The sequence below is a fragment of the Sarcophilus harrisii genome, chromosome 4, assembly GCF_902635505.1.
Source record: "Sarcophilus harrisii chromosome 4, mSarHar1.11, whole genome shotgun sequence".
NCBI classification, from domain to species: Eukaryota; Metazoa; Chordata; class Mammalia; order Dasyuromorphia; family Dasyuridae; genus Sarcophilus; species Sarcophilus harrisii.
Window position 1 is genome coordinate 157151850 of NC_045429.1, and position 15431 is coordinate 157167280.

The 15431-nt window shown below is 34.1% G+C and overlaps 1 protein-coding gene across 2 annotated transcripts in view; it reads left to right on the forward strand.

Moving 5' to 3' along the window:
• The window catches only part of PERP (p53 apoptosis effector related to PMP22), a 29102-nt gene that overhangs the window by 3544 nt on the left and 10127 nt on the right, over nt 1–15431 (forward strand). The window contains exon 1 of one of the 2 annotated variants that reach the window (XM_031964205.1): nt 10277–10693. The exons of the other annotated variant lie outside the window; for it this stretch is intronic. Coding sequence (XP_031820065.1) covers nt 10474–10693 — 220 coding nt within the window. The 5' untranslated portion in view covers nt 10277–10473. Of the gene's footprint in view, nt 1–10276; nt 10694–15431 lie in introns of those variants that run through there. 2 annotated transcript variants of the gene reach the window in all.

A 15431-nucleotide genomic window follows, 5' to 3' on the forward strand; every position in this document is an offset into this window, starting at 1 on the left:
AAGAGGATGGGTTACTACCCTCTCCACCCTTCTAGTTTCATCACCAGCTGAAAACCTACTCATGAGATACACCTCCATAATTAGCTATGATGGTCCTCAGAAATCAGGCTCACTCTGTTTGTGGGGCTACATTTCAGTATCATGGAGCCTTCCCAGTACAATAGACTTTGCCAGAGCTTGTAGTCCACTAGCATAGCCTTCAAGTAAGATTTTGTGACAAGTACAAAATACATACAAAGTAATTTGTATGGGTGCAAAGGACTAGAAACTGAGGGGACCAGAAAAAGGGGAAGGGAAGTGAATAAGTATTTAAGTAGTACCTACTATGTTCCAGACACCATGCTTAAGCATTGTTAAAAATAAATATAATTTCATTTGATTTTCACAGAACCCATAAAAAGTGAGTCCTTTTATCATTGACACTTTACAGATAAGGAAACCAAGATAAACAGAGATTAAGTGACTTGCCTGGAGTCACAGAGGTAGGGTCTGAAGTTAGTTTTGAACTTAAAACTTCCTCACTCTAGGCTTGACATTGTTTCTACTGTGCCACCAGTTACCTTATCAAATTAAAGAGAAGGTTTCTATGGGAGGCAGCTTTTAAACAGAGATTTGAAGAAAGAATGTGAGACAGAAGAGAAAAGGAATTGCATTCTAGGCATGGGAGACACTCAGGGCAAAAAATATAGAGATGGAAAATGAAACATTTCTATGGAACAGAAAAGTAGTTTAGTTTGGTCACAATGTAGAATAATGTGCAATAAGTCACGAAAGGTAGACTAGATATAGGCTGTGAAGGGCCACCAAAGATAGAGGAGCTTGTATTTCATCATAAAGGCAAAGGAGAGCCATTAGAGTTTCTTGAGCAGGAGGTGATGTGGTTTGTTCTATACTTTAGCTATTTCACTTTATTAGCTCTGCAGAAGATAACTATAGAGTGGAGACGCTAGACATAGTAAGGAAATCTTGAAGTAGGATGGTGACTATGTGAGATCATGGGACAGGTGAACTATATTATAATATAGAATCAACAATTCACATTACTGATACAATGTGAAAGGTGAAGGAGAGCAAAGAATCAAGGATGATATCAAGTTTGTCAACCTATGTAACAAGAGACATAGAGGTCCTCTCAAAAGAAATAAAGAAGTTTGAAAAGCATAGGGTTTGAAGCCAGGAACAGATAATGAGCTCTATTTTGAATCTATTGAATTTGAGATGACTGTAGGATATCAGTTTCATTTATAAATGTTCTTGAGATAATCTAACTTGGTTAGCATTTATGCCAAAATTTCTGTGGGTTTATTTTTTTCCTTTCCTGTTTGTGTTCTTTATAATCCTTCTGCATAACATATGGGAAATGAGTGTGATCTCTTAATTGATGGTGCCTTTGGCTACCATGTCAATCTGTTTAGGAAAAGTGATATTAAAAATATCATCGGGCAGCTAGGTGGCCTGGTGGATAGAGCACTAGCCCTGAAGTCAGGAGGACCTGAATTTAAATCTGGCCTCAGACACTTAATACTTCCTAGCTATGTGACCCTGGGCAAGTCACTTGACCCCAATTGCCTCAGCAATATCTATATGTATATCTATACACACATTAAGCAAGTATAGCACTAAACTTATATATACACATTATTTACAGCAAGTGCTCATAAAGGGAAAATTAACAAAAAGATGTGGATGATAACACAACAATTACAAAATGCTTTGTTCCCATTGGAAATGAGAAGGCTAACAGAAAAATGAAAACAGAAAATGTGGAATCAAATGATTGAGAATTTAGAGCTAAAAGACTTATGATATATTCTTAATGAGAACATTTTTTAAAAGTACATACTTTTCAGTACCATGTGGTACATTTACAAAACTAGACCATATAAACAAATTACAATTAAAAGAAAATAAGCAGTATTCTAAACAAATCTTTTACAAACCACAATAGCAAAATGATAATTAACACAAAAAATATAAGCAAAAAATTCAGATATAAATGGAAATTCAATAATAAGTGGGTGGAGTAACAAATTGAAGAAAAAAATTACTACTATCTTTGTAAAATGATAATGATTAGATTATACATCAAAATTTCTGGTTGCAGCTAAATCAGTTTTCAGAGACAAAATCATCTCTCCATGAATATGCATTAACAAAATGGGAGAGGGAAGAGGGTGAGAAGATGAATCAATAGGATATGAAATTTTTAAAAAGTAAAAATAAGCACAAAAAAAGGAAAATTTTAAAATTAGAGGAAAAAATAAATTGAAAAACAAAAAAGATTATAGAATTACTGAATAAAACTAAATGCTAGTTATTTGAAACATGTGTTAAAAAGCAATGAACTAGTTTAATTGGAAAGAAAAATAAATTCTTCAAGAGATAAATGATCAAAGGATATAAACAGGTAACTCTTAATGTTGGAAATCCAAGCTTCAACAACCACATGAAAAAATTGCTACAGGGACAACTAGTTGACACAGTAGATAAGAGGACTGGCCCTGGAGTGAGGAGGACTTGAGTTTAAATTTGTCTTCAAACATTTACTAGCTGTGTAACTTTGAACAAATCACTTAATCCAATTGCCTTACAAACACTAAAAAAGCTTCAAGTCACTAATAATAACAAAAGTGCTAGTGAAAACTAATTTGAGGTACTGATATAAGTCCAACACATTGGAAGAGGTAACCAAAAGGAAAATAAAAGTCAATAAACTGTGTATACTCTTTGATTCATCAATATCACTTCTTAGTCTGTCCTTCAGAATCAAAGAGAATACACCCATTTGTACAAAACTATTTAGAGCAGCACTTTTTTTTTTGTTATCAATTAATCAGTAAATATTTATTGTTTCCACTATGTGCCAGATACAATGCTAAGCAATGATAATACAAAATGGGGCAAAAGACAGTCCATGACCCTCAAGGAGCTTACAGTATTATAGCAAAAGAACTAGAAACAAACATCCTTTATATATCAAAAAATTTGGGGGCCTTTTTTCAACTTCTATTGCATTTGATATTACTGATTATATCTGATTACTAATTTTATTGAGTATTCTCTCTTGGTTTTCTTCCTATTTAAACCAATATCATTCACTGTTTCATTCTCCATATCTCATATTCATAGCTCCATATCCACTCCTAGCTGTGGATATAATAAAACAGACTTTTTCCTCTATTGACTCTCTCAGCAACATAATTACTTAATGAATTTAATTATCATCTCTATGAGATAACTCCTAAATCTATATACTGAGTACTACTCTCTCACCTGAGCTTCATTCATGTATAATCAACTACCTAATTCATACTTCATTTTTTCCTAGGTTTTTTTGTTCTATTTTATTTTTTTCAATTAGTAAGCATTTTTTTCTCTTTCCCACCTCCCCTTTCCCCAATTAAAAAAAAAAAAAAGGAAAAACAGAACTGTTCTGACAAATATGTATAATCAAACATAGCAATATTTACATTTAGTCATGCCCAAAAATGTAAGTCTCATTTTGTATTTTAAATCTATAACCTCTCTGTCAGGATGTCAATCAATCAATAACCATTTATTAAGTATTTATTTGTTAGGTACTGTGCTAAGTGATGGGAGAAAGAAAGGCAAAAGCCTATCTGCCCTCTAGAAACTAACAATCTAATGTAATCAATTATGAGCCAAATAAAGGATAAATTGGAAATAAACAACTGAGGAAAAGTACTAGAATTAAGAGAGATATGGGAAGGTTTCCTGAAGAAGGTGAGATTTTAGGTAGGACTTGAAGGAAACTAGGGAAACCAGGAGATGTAGAAGAAGAGGGAGAGCATTCCATGTATGAGGAATAGCCAAGGAAAGTAAATACCCAGAGTCACGAGATCTAATGTTTTTTTTCCAAGGACTAGCAAAGAGGCAAATGTTACTAGATCAAAGAATGGTGTGTGTGTGTGTGTGTGTGTGTGTGTGTGTGTGTGTGTGTGTATGAAGGGGAAGGAAGATACATAAGATAGAGATAAAAAGACTGAAAAAAAATGTCTGAGTGTTGGTTATAAGGGACTTAGAAAGCCCAAACAGAGGATTTTTGCATTTTATTCTGAAGATGATAGAGAGGCACCAGAGTTTATTGAATGGGATGGCATAATTGGACCTGTGCTTTTGGAAAAATCACTTTGGGAGCTAAATGGAAGAGGAACTAAACTAAGAAAGACTTGTGAACATTTGATAAACCAGCATGCTACTACAATTGTACACATATGAAGAAACGAGAACCTGCACCAGAATGGTGACAGTATCAAAGAAAGAAAGAGGGTGTATTTGAGAGATGCTACCATAGATAAAATCAATGAGATCATCAAGAGAAAAAGAGAAGGAAGTAAAGAGATCCCTGTAGAATACTAATAGATATGACCCAGATAAAGATATAGCAAAGGCGAATGAGGAGTGGACTGATATAGGTAAGAAGAAAACCAGGAGAGAGTAATGTGTTAAGCATGTTCCCTGAAATTGTTGTTGGTCATTTTATTTATCAGGTTTTTAAGTTTTTCAAAATTGTTCATCTTTATAGTGTTTTATTGTCTAAACTGTTCTTGCTTTGCTCTCTTAAATTTGCATCATTTTCTATCTAGTCTTCCCAATTCTCTCTAAAATTATTCCTTTTGTCATTTCTTATGGCACAATATTGCAATACATTCTGATACCATAATTTATTTAGTCATTCTTTAATTGATGGGTACCTCTTTATTTTCCAGTTTTCATGACTATAACAGCAAAACAAAACAAATCCTGCTATAGATATCTTCATTCATTTGGTTCCTTTCTCATGTTATTTAAGCTTTTTACACGAACAGTTTAGTAACTGTTGGTTCATTTTTCCAAACTGTTTTCTAGAATAGTTGGTCTAGTGTATATTTCAGATTGGATACCCCATTGGTATCTCAAAATCACTTTGTCAAAAACTAAACTCAAAAAAAAAAAAAAAAACTAAACTCATTCTCTTTTCCCAAAAAACATACCACTTGGAGTTTTTAACTAGTCTAACCATTCTGGGGTACAATTTGGAAATATGCCCAAAGGATTGTAAAAATGTGCATACCATTTGACCCAGATCACTAAGTCTGTATCCCAAATAGATGAAAGAAAAGTGAAAAGGATCTATTTGTACAACAATATTTAGAGTAACTCTTTTTGTTGTGGCAAAGAATTGGAAACTGAGGCAATGCCCATCAACTGGGGAATGGCTGAATAAGTTGTATATGATTGTGGGGCAATACTAATGTGCTATTAAAAATATCAAGTAGGATGATTTCAGAAAAACTGGAAAAATTTTTATGAACTGATGCAAAATGAAATAAACAAAACCAGAGAACATTGTATATAGTATCAGTAATAATATAATGATGATCATAAAAGACTTACCTATTTGGATCAAGACAATGATCTGACACAATTCCAAAGGACCAGGATAAAAAATGTTATCCATCTCCAGAGAGATAATTGATGAATTCTTGAGTACAGATTAAGGTATTCTTTTTCATTTTCTTTATTTTTCTTGGTGTGTATATGTGTGTTCTTTTGTAATATGGCTAATATATAAATATGTTTTCCATAACTTCACATGTATAACTGATATATTGCTTGCTTTTCAGTGGATGGGAGAAGGGCAGGAGGAAGAGAGAATTTGGAACTCAAAATGAAAAAAAAATGATTATTAAACTTTTTTGTTGTATTTGGGAAATATCCAATGAATAAAAAATATTTTTAAAAACCCATATCACTTCCAAATTTTACTATTTTCATGAATAATATCACCATTCATTAAGACCCTCAGTATTTGTAAACTTAGGTGTTATCTTTCATTCCTTATTCTCCCTGACCTTGAATATCTAATCAGTAGCCTACTCTTATTGTTTCTGCTTCTACAATATCTCTTACTTCTGTCCCATTGATTCTACTCTGATGTTTCAGTTTTTCATGCGACTACAGCAGTCTAAATCTTTGCTTTCAGTTTCTCCCCTTTTTAATCCATTCTCCAGATGCCAAATGAATTTTTCCAAAAGTGCAGGTCTGATCATGACACTATTCCATGAATCCCAGTAGCTCTCTATTGCCAGTAGGATTAAATTTAATTTCTTCTGCTTGACTTTTAACCTGGCTCCAGCTCCTTTTTTTTTTTTTTTTTTAACATATAAATATTACTTTCCTTTGTACACTTAGAGTTCCAGCCAAACTGGGCTTCTTGCTGTTCCTCATATACAATCCTTTATCTCCATGAATGTCCCCTCTAACTAGTATGCATTCTCATATTACTCCTGATTTTTGGAATCCCTTAATTCTTTCAAAACTCTGCTCATGGACTGTCTTTTATTAAGTCTTTCCTGATCCTCCATGCTGCTAGTGTCCTCTTCTTCTCCCCAAATTTTACTTTGTATTTATTAATATACTTATTAATAAGTATCATAGATTCCTGTCATAGATTGTAAGCACCTCAAAAATTAAAGCATATGATTGTAAATAGGAATAAGATAGATCTAATTCATTTTTGTCCTTTTATCCCCAACACCTAGCATAGTTATTGGCACATAGGTGTTTTAATAAAATACTTCTTGATTGATTGCTACCTCTCCCTTTGAGCCCAGTGCACAAGACAAAGATTTATAAAACACAGAAGCTCCAATAGCAAATCTACTCAGTTACATTATTTTTCAAGGAAGAGCTATCACCTGTCTCCATTTCTTTCTTTTGTCTGCAAAATAATCAACTACTCTGGTATATGACTAGAATTTAATATTACTGTACTATAAGAAATAATAAGCAGGATTTCTGGAAAACCTGGAAGACTTATATGAACTGATGCAAAGTGAAGTGGGCAGAACCAGACAATGATCCAAGGTACTTCCAAAGGATTCATGATGAAAAATGTTATTCATTTCCAGAGGAAGAACTGATGGAGTCTGAATGCAGATCAAAGCTTGCTGCTTTTCACTTTCTGTATTTTTTAATGTGTTTTCCCCATTTTGGGTCAGTGTCTTCTTTTACAACACGACTGATTAAGTGATATGTTTTGCATGATTGAACATGTATAACCTATATCAAGTCATGTAAGTGTCTCAGAGAAATGAGGAGGAGAGGGAAGTAGAGAGAAAATTTGGAACCACAAAAATTTCTCAAATGAATGTTAAAAATTGTCTTTACATGTAACTGGGGGAAAACAAAGAATTATTTAAGAAAAATAAAGTAATCAACTTCAACCCCATAACAACTATAGCTGAAACACTTGCGCTCTCTCTGTTTTTATGAATGGCACCTAATAAGTTACAGAGGACCAGATGTAGCAGTAAAGGAAATCCATGAAGAACAAGAAAATAGTCACAGATTGACAAAGTAGCTTTCAAGAAGGGAAGGAAGGGAAAAGTTGATGCCCTTGTTAGGGTTCTTTGTATCAACTTCAGCTTTTGAATTCTTAAAGTCCAGCTGTTCTATTTCTTTTATTATGGCAATAGCATAGGTGGAAGAGGACAGCTTTTCATTAATGGATAGATAACATGAACAAAAAGATTTGCCTTGTAGAATCTTTTTGTAGGAATCTGTTAGAACAGAAGGATGAGTCCAAAGCATAGTGACATAGAGATGGAGTAAGTCCTGAAGTTTGGGGTAGATTTCTTTGAAACTTATGAGTCATTCTTTATTAAGATTTTAGGAATCAAAATACACATTCTCAGGCTATAGAAAATAGGCCAGTATTTTGTATTCCAAAATAGTGAAGCTCAGGGGATGTGTGAATCATGTTCCTACTTAACTCTGTACCTTTTTATGTCATCTATCAGAGTGGTGAACTGCATTTCCAATCAGAAAGATCCACTGCTGTGGAATTCAAAATGAGTCAGAATAAGAATTTTAGATAGAAGGAATCCAAGGAAAATATATTAAATATTCTGTATGAGCACCAAATGATGCAGTAATTAATTGTAAGAATTTTTGTAAGTTTTTAAAGTATTCACTTTTTAAAAAATTGATTCTACTTTATTACTATATTCAATTATGTGTTCTATTTTGTTTTTTTTCCAGATCTGTAATTTCATTAATATAACAAAGGCCTAGTGAGGAAACTGTATCTTCCAATACAACTCAGTAGTTGCTCTGTAACTTAGAGTGGTTTGGGGCAACAAAAAGATAAGATTGTGACTCAGGGTCACAGTTAGTATGTATCAAATCTAGTTTAGGAATTTATTCTGTACTCTGAGGAGAGCCCTCCATCCACTATACCAGTGATTCCAGAAATGTGATCTGGGGAGTAATGAGGATCCCTGATACTTTTCAGGTCTGTGAGGTCAAAAATATTCATAATAATCTTGAGATATTTTACTTTCTAACACAGTACAAAATGATAAATATAACTCCTGTTCATAAATATAACTTCCCTTTGTTGTCCTCAATAATTTTTAAGAGCACTGAGAATAAAAAATTTAAGCACTATATGGTGGTTCAAGTGCCTTTCATATTCTCCTGTAGTACTTGTTAATAAATCCCCTTCAATCTGGAGCACAAATTAACAAATTCTTAATCATATTTATTATATTGTTCCAAGAGGTAAAGTCAATTTTACAGGACTTCTGAATACATATTTCACATTCATTTTAGTTTCTTACTCCCAAAGCTCAAAGAAACTCACAAAATCCAGATCTTTCAGGCAATCAGGTTTGTCTCTTTAGTTCCTTCAGGTTCAGAATCATCTTTCTGGCCTTTTGGCTTTTCATTTAAGTTAAGTGTAACTGAAAGAAGGAAACAACTCCCATTGGACAACTGACACTTAGGAATTCCATACCATTATCTCTGTGGTCAGAAATGTCCATTTCTCATGATTGCTATTTGGTGATTTGGGATCTGTCAGAAGATAGTACAAAACTGAAGAGGCAGACAGGGCCCAGAAGTCTTGCTTTGGGTTTTCCTAGGCATTGCATCTTATTGCCATTGTTGCTGGGAGTGAAAGATAAATCCCTTCTTTCTGCTTTCTAGGTATCTTAGGGAAAACTACTACTAAATTTGTCTTGAGAGAGTGGCTCCAAAAGAGAAGCGGGGGGAACCTATTTCCAACTTTTAGATACACCTGAAGCTCTTTCTAATTCAGTCACCAATTATCTGACATAATCTTTCTTATCATAAATAAAGACCAATATAGAATTGGTACATTATCTCACAGTATGGCACATTTTCCACAAAAAGAGGCAAATGCTCAAAGATTATACATGCTAGTTCTATTCCAAAATGTATTTTTGAAAATAAATCATTTTATTTATTTTAAATGTATTTTATTCATATATTTTGTTTTTTACATCACTTAAAAAATTTCCCCATCTCAGAAAATCCTCCACATATATAAATTCATCAGTATAATAATTTGTTATAAATCACATAAATTTATATAAATCTCCTTTTAAATAATAGCTGCTAGACAAAGCAGCTACAGGGTTAGAAAGGGAGAAGAAAGCAAATAATTGAACCTTCTTTAGCAGAGGGGTCTGAAGTATAGGGAAACTCAGAAAATTAGGAGACATGGTAACAGCTTCCTACCCAATGGGGATACATGAGCCTGAGACCTTGGTTTGTTTTTGTAAGAAGAGAGTGGATTTTACATGGCTGATTACCTGATTCTATCTGTGATACCGTAATTCTAATTATGGGTGTGTCTTCTGATGGTTCAGAGAAAGATTCTTCTCCTATAGCTAAATGTGGTCTTTATTTTTACTTAAGCCATTGAAATGAAGTATCAAGAAAGATGAAGATGTAAAATTAACTTATTAATTTGACAGTAGAGTGATCTTCCATCCTCCTTAGTAAAGGAGGAAGAATCTGAATGGGAGCACTGACCTACTTCCAAGCTTCAAACTGACAAGAATAAGACTCATGCTAACCAGAGCCTCAGAAATGCAAAGAAACACAAACTATGATAGGATTGCTCCCTGCTTCTCAGACGAACTATTCACAAAATACACAGTAACAGCATTTTTGTCTTTTTATAAGACTGTTAATACCTAACTAGCCATTCTTCCTTTTGTACTTTTGAAGTCATAGAATATCTTTTTTTCTAAGCAGGAATGTCATAGAGTCTTCCTCATTTGTGTTCCTATATTGCCACCTGTCTGCATATGTGTGAAGACACAGGCTTAGCTCCTGATTTTACTCCGGAAAGGAATATATCATGTTCTCCCGTCACTGTGTAATTTGAACCTTGCTTGACTTTAGCCTATCCCAGCCTGAGAGCTCACCTCTGGCTTTACAGGTTCCAGCCACTGTTCTTCTTAGTCATTAGGAATCTAGGTGGAGCTTCCTTCTTGCTGACCACAAAGCCTTTCAAGCATACACTTTCCTCCTTAAATACTTCTTCCTTTACCTAACATTGTCAGTAGTGCCCAGAACTCTCAACTGCCCGCTTCTCTCTTCTGTCTGGAATTCTGTGCTTTCTTCTGGCCTCAGCTCCCTGGAGTAGTGGACACAATGCTGCGCTGTGGCCTGGCCTGTGAACGCTGCCGATGGATCCTACCTCTGCTTCTGCTCAGCGCCATAGTCTTTGATATCATAGCACTCTCTGGAAGAGGCTGGCTGGAATCTGATAACAATTCCCAGACTTCCTCACTCTGGTGGAAATGTCCAGGCGACACTGGCTCTGGGGGCACTGGCTCCTATGAGGAAAATTGCAGAAGCCTTATGGATTTTGGTGAGTGGGCTGGTGGCTGGGGAAGACTTGGCCCATTGTCCAAGTGAATAGCTCTTGGATTCAAGATACAGATTCACCTCCAAGAATTTCCTCTTTCTCCTCTTTTCTTCTTTTTAAAATAGTTTTCTCAGACTAAGTTCTCACAAGTATAATTTGAGCAGATCCTTTAATAATTTATAAGGTGAAATCATGTTAGCTCTTGTTTTAAGGAATTTCTGACTTCTGATATATTCTTTGTTCACATGTGAGCTCCTTCAGAACAGTGTGTGTGTGTGTTTTTTTTACTTTTCTTTGTATTTAATGATCATAGCATAATGTACAAGTACATTTCATAAGTATGTAGTTAATAAATGCTTGTTTAATTCATGTAGGAAATGGAATGCAAATAAATTGTGTAAAGCAGATTTCAGACAGTTACTACAATGGGGATTAGAAGCTGGGTGATGGCAGACCTAATGGATCATAGTTTTAGAACTTGAAAAAACTTTGAGGTTCACAGAACAGAGCTGGGGGTGTAGTAGAGTTTAGAAGTCATCTAAAGGTTTGATAGGAAGAAAACTGAAGGTGAGAGAATGTAAGGGGTTTGTCCAAGGTCATATTGATTTCAAGAAATCAAGAAAATCAGAGATCATTTCATTGTGATATCCTGACATCATCTTTCCTGGAATTCAATGTGATTTCTACATGCAACTATTTCAGTTCTGAAATGGATCTGTATTTCTTCATGAACATGAGTATTCCCTCCTATATATGCAGATAACAATGAATGGTAAATTGATTGTAGTAACAAAGGAAATAACACCTGTGTTATTCTAAGCCATTCACTTTATCAGTTTAAAATTGCATCATATATGCCAGGAATTTATTACATGATACTTTTCACTTTATCAGTGTAGAAGCAGCCTCAGTGCTTGTTGTGTTCATTTATTTCTGTCATTTTTGACTTTTATGACCCTATTTGGAGTTTTCTTGGCAAAAGTATTAGAGTGGTTTGTTATTTGCTTCTCTAGTTTGACAGATGAGGAAACTGAGGCAAAGAGGCTAAGTGACTTCCCTAAGGTCACACAGCTGGTAAATGTCTGGGTCAGATTTGAACTCAGGAAAATAAGTCTTCTTGACTTAAGTTCTGCCATTCAAATCCACTGAACCACGAAGGAAGGAAGGAAGGAAGGAAGGAAGGAAGGAAGGAAGGAAGGAAGGAAGGAAGCAAGGAAGGAAGGAAGGAAGGAAGGAAGGAAGGAAGGAAGGAAGGAAGGAGGGAGGAGGGAGGAGGGAGGGAGGAAAGGAAAGAGGGAAGGAAGGAAGGAAGTAAGGAGGGAGAGAAGAAAGAAAGAAGGAAGGAAGCCTTGAGAAGACCCTCTGGTTCATTCTTGCTTGACTTGACTTGATGTGCTTTTGCAAAGATCTTTCTGATAAAAGAAGCATCATACTTTATTTGTTATCATTTTTGTTCTTCTGTGTACTGCTAGGTTGAACTCTTAAATTTTTTTTTAACTGGGTGTGGTTGAACTGACCACAAAATAATACTTTTAACACCTTGAACCTCAAGACAGCCTAAGTAATTTAAATGATATATACAAGCACATGTACACATATTTTCTCAGTTGGCAAAAGTTTATAGCCTTTCCCTTTTTAATTTGAAAGGGACAATTGAAAATGTTTAGAATATACTTGGATTTAGCTTTTTTCCTTCCAATTCAGTCGTAAAAAAGTATACAAAGTCCTTTCTTTATGAAAAACAAATTAAATTTGCAAGATTAGGGGTAACTTCTACAGTTTGGTTTTTTTTTTTTTTTTTTTTTTGAGTCTGGTTGTTCTTGTTACTTATACAAAGGGTGCTAAGTGCAAGTAACATATGAAACATAATTTCTACCCATTACTAGGAACCAAGTCATAACCAAGGGAAGCAAAGGATTGTTGAGTAAGGGATAACAACAGGGAGGAGAAGATAGCTTATCTGAATCATCAGAACAAATCTCTAGTCATTTTCGTCACTGCGTCTGTAATGTTGCTTGTGCTATGATATAGTCCTCTAACTATGGAGTCTTACTTGGCACTTCCCAGGTCCCCATAATCATTCAACATCCCATCTAAACCCAGTTACCTGCAAATATAGCCATGGTAGACAAAACATATTATCAAAGTACACAAACATGTTGTGTCCTCTTTTTATTAATGAAATTTAAATTAATGGCAACTTTTCCTGGGTTAGAGATGAAGCACTTAGCTCAAGTGTTCTTTTAAGTCATTTGCTTCAAAGGCAAAATACTATCAGAATAAGCATTAAAGAAAACTGAGAAAATAGTCTTAAAAAGATGCTATTCTTATTTCCCGACTCCCCCTCCCCCAAGTTTAGGTCTAGGGATATGAGAGATGGAATGTTATGATGGAAAGACTATTGTACTGGCAGCCAGACAAGCTTTTTGGTTAGCAAGAGGGCTAGTAATGAGTTAAAAGGGAGAGAAAAAAGATTTTCAATTGAAAAAGGAAGTTTACAAAAAGGCTTTTAAGAAATTTAGCTACAAAGGCTAATCATGAATAATAACTATGGAAAAACAGAAAAACAACTGAATTGTTATGGCCAACATTAGTCTTCATTAGGTTAAATGTCCATCGTCTCTTTAGTCTGTCCTTTAATTCCTGATATTCTTGAGTTTATTAATATCCTTTGTAAACTGTCATCTCCAAAACAGAATATAGTGAAGTTCAATGGGACTATCACTTTCCTTAATTTGGGCACTACTTCCTCTCCCCCCCCCCATGTTAACACCCTCAACCCCCTCTAGATTTTTTTCATATCTTCCCTATCCTGTACTTGTGCAGTTGTTGTTGTTGTCATTTTCACAAGGATTGGATTTTAGATTTAGCTCAATCACATTCTAAAATTTTAGATTCAGCCTGCTCTAGCCTTTTGCAAAATTTTTAAATATTAACTTGACATTTCAAAATAGGTAGTATTTCCTAGTCTATAATTCTAACATACCCACATATTCCATTGGTCAGGGTTTCTAAATCTGTGAAAATGGCAATTTTGAAAGTATCTCTGTGAAATTTAGAACTAAAGATACATGAAATCAAGATGTTAATGCTTTTTGATTCCTTATTTGAAATTCTATCTAAGCTTTCAAGAGGCAGACTGACATAAACACGGAAGACTGGCCTTGGAATCAGGGAGCTCTAGATTAAAATCCTACTTCTCACATGTACAAGTGTTTTGACCAGGGACAAGTCACATAACTTTGCAATTCCTCAGACAACTATAAGTTAGAATATGGTTATTGATCTGCAGAAATGAAGAGAATTTCTATGTTCGGAGTTTCCAGTACCAATGAAATCATAAGGGAAAAAATTATTGCTTTTCATTATTTTGCCATGAGTTCAAAATCTGAGGTTCATGTACTTAAAAAAATTATAACTATATTTCTTTATAATTGATTTCCTTTGTAATCTTTTGTATTTATTTTACATACTTAAAAATGCTATTCTGAAAAGGGGTACAGACTTCACCAGATTTCTAAAGAAGTTATGACAAAAAAAAAAACAAAACTAAGAACCTTTGCTTTAACCTCTTTTAGTAGAACTGCTTGTGGGAAAAAAAATATTTCCTTATTTGAACAACTGCTCTACAAATTTTCCATAGCATTGTTTTCTAAATATAATATAACTAAAACTCAACTGCTGAAACGTATACTATATTGAGGAGTGCATGAGTTACATGATATTTAGAATTTAAACCTAAAGTAATAATGGTGCTATCTTGTTACTTCTCACAGCTCTGTACAATTAAATCTCTAGTATTAGGGAAAAGCAGACTTATGGCATCAAGTGGTTTCAAAATTATTTTCCCCAATTCCTTCAATTCTTTGCCTTCTTAGTTTTAATTTTTATAGAGCCTAAAGTTTTATGAGTGATATTACTGTTGGAACAGAATTCTAAATCATTTTGGAATTGAAGGTGTTGGGGAGCAGACTGATTTACATATAAAATTATAAGATTTTGAATTGGAGTGAACATTAGAAATTAACTAGTCTAGTTTCCTGATTTTACATGTAAAAAAGGAAAGCTAAGCCCAAGAAGGTTAATCTATTTGTTCAAGGTTCTACTGTTACTAAGTCATAGAATCAGAATATAAAGCTGGGACTCTTTCTTGTAAGTATGATGCCCTTTCTCTTATATCAATCTATTCCCTGTGATGATGATGTTTTGTGGAGTACTGAAACTCACTTCTAAAAGGGAGATGGACCTGAGATATTTTTCAGGATTTCTCATATTGTTAATTATACTTAATCCAGTTACTTCAAGTCAAGGACTGTTTCATCTTCAGATTTATATTCCCAGGATCAGGATGATACTTGGTATGTAATAGTTGCTCAATAAAGGCTTGCTTAATTGAAATGAACTGAATGAGATGCTCCTGGATTTAAAATGAGGCAAATTACTTAGAGAAATGATGACTACTTTAAAGAAATTAGAACCATGTTTAATTTGGTTAACAAGAAGGATGGCATAAGAAAGATAGTTTTAAAACAATATAGTGTTAATATGAATGCTTTCTAATGTATGCATAAATTTAATCAAGCAACATTTAGTACTTACTACTTACATAAAAGGTCTTAGAGAGACAAAGACTAAAAGAGAAAAATCTCAGCACTCAAGAAATTTTCATTCTACTGGGAATTTACTGGTATAATTGTTATCATTATTTTAATTGTCTACACTTTTACCAATGAAATGGTTG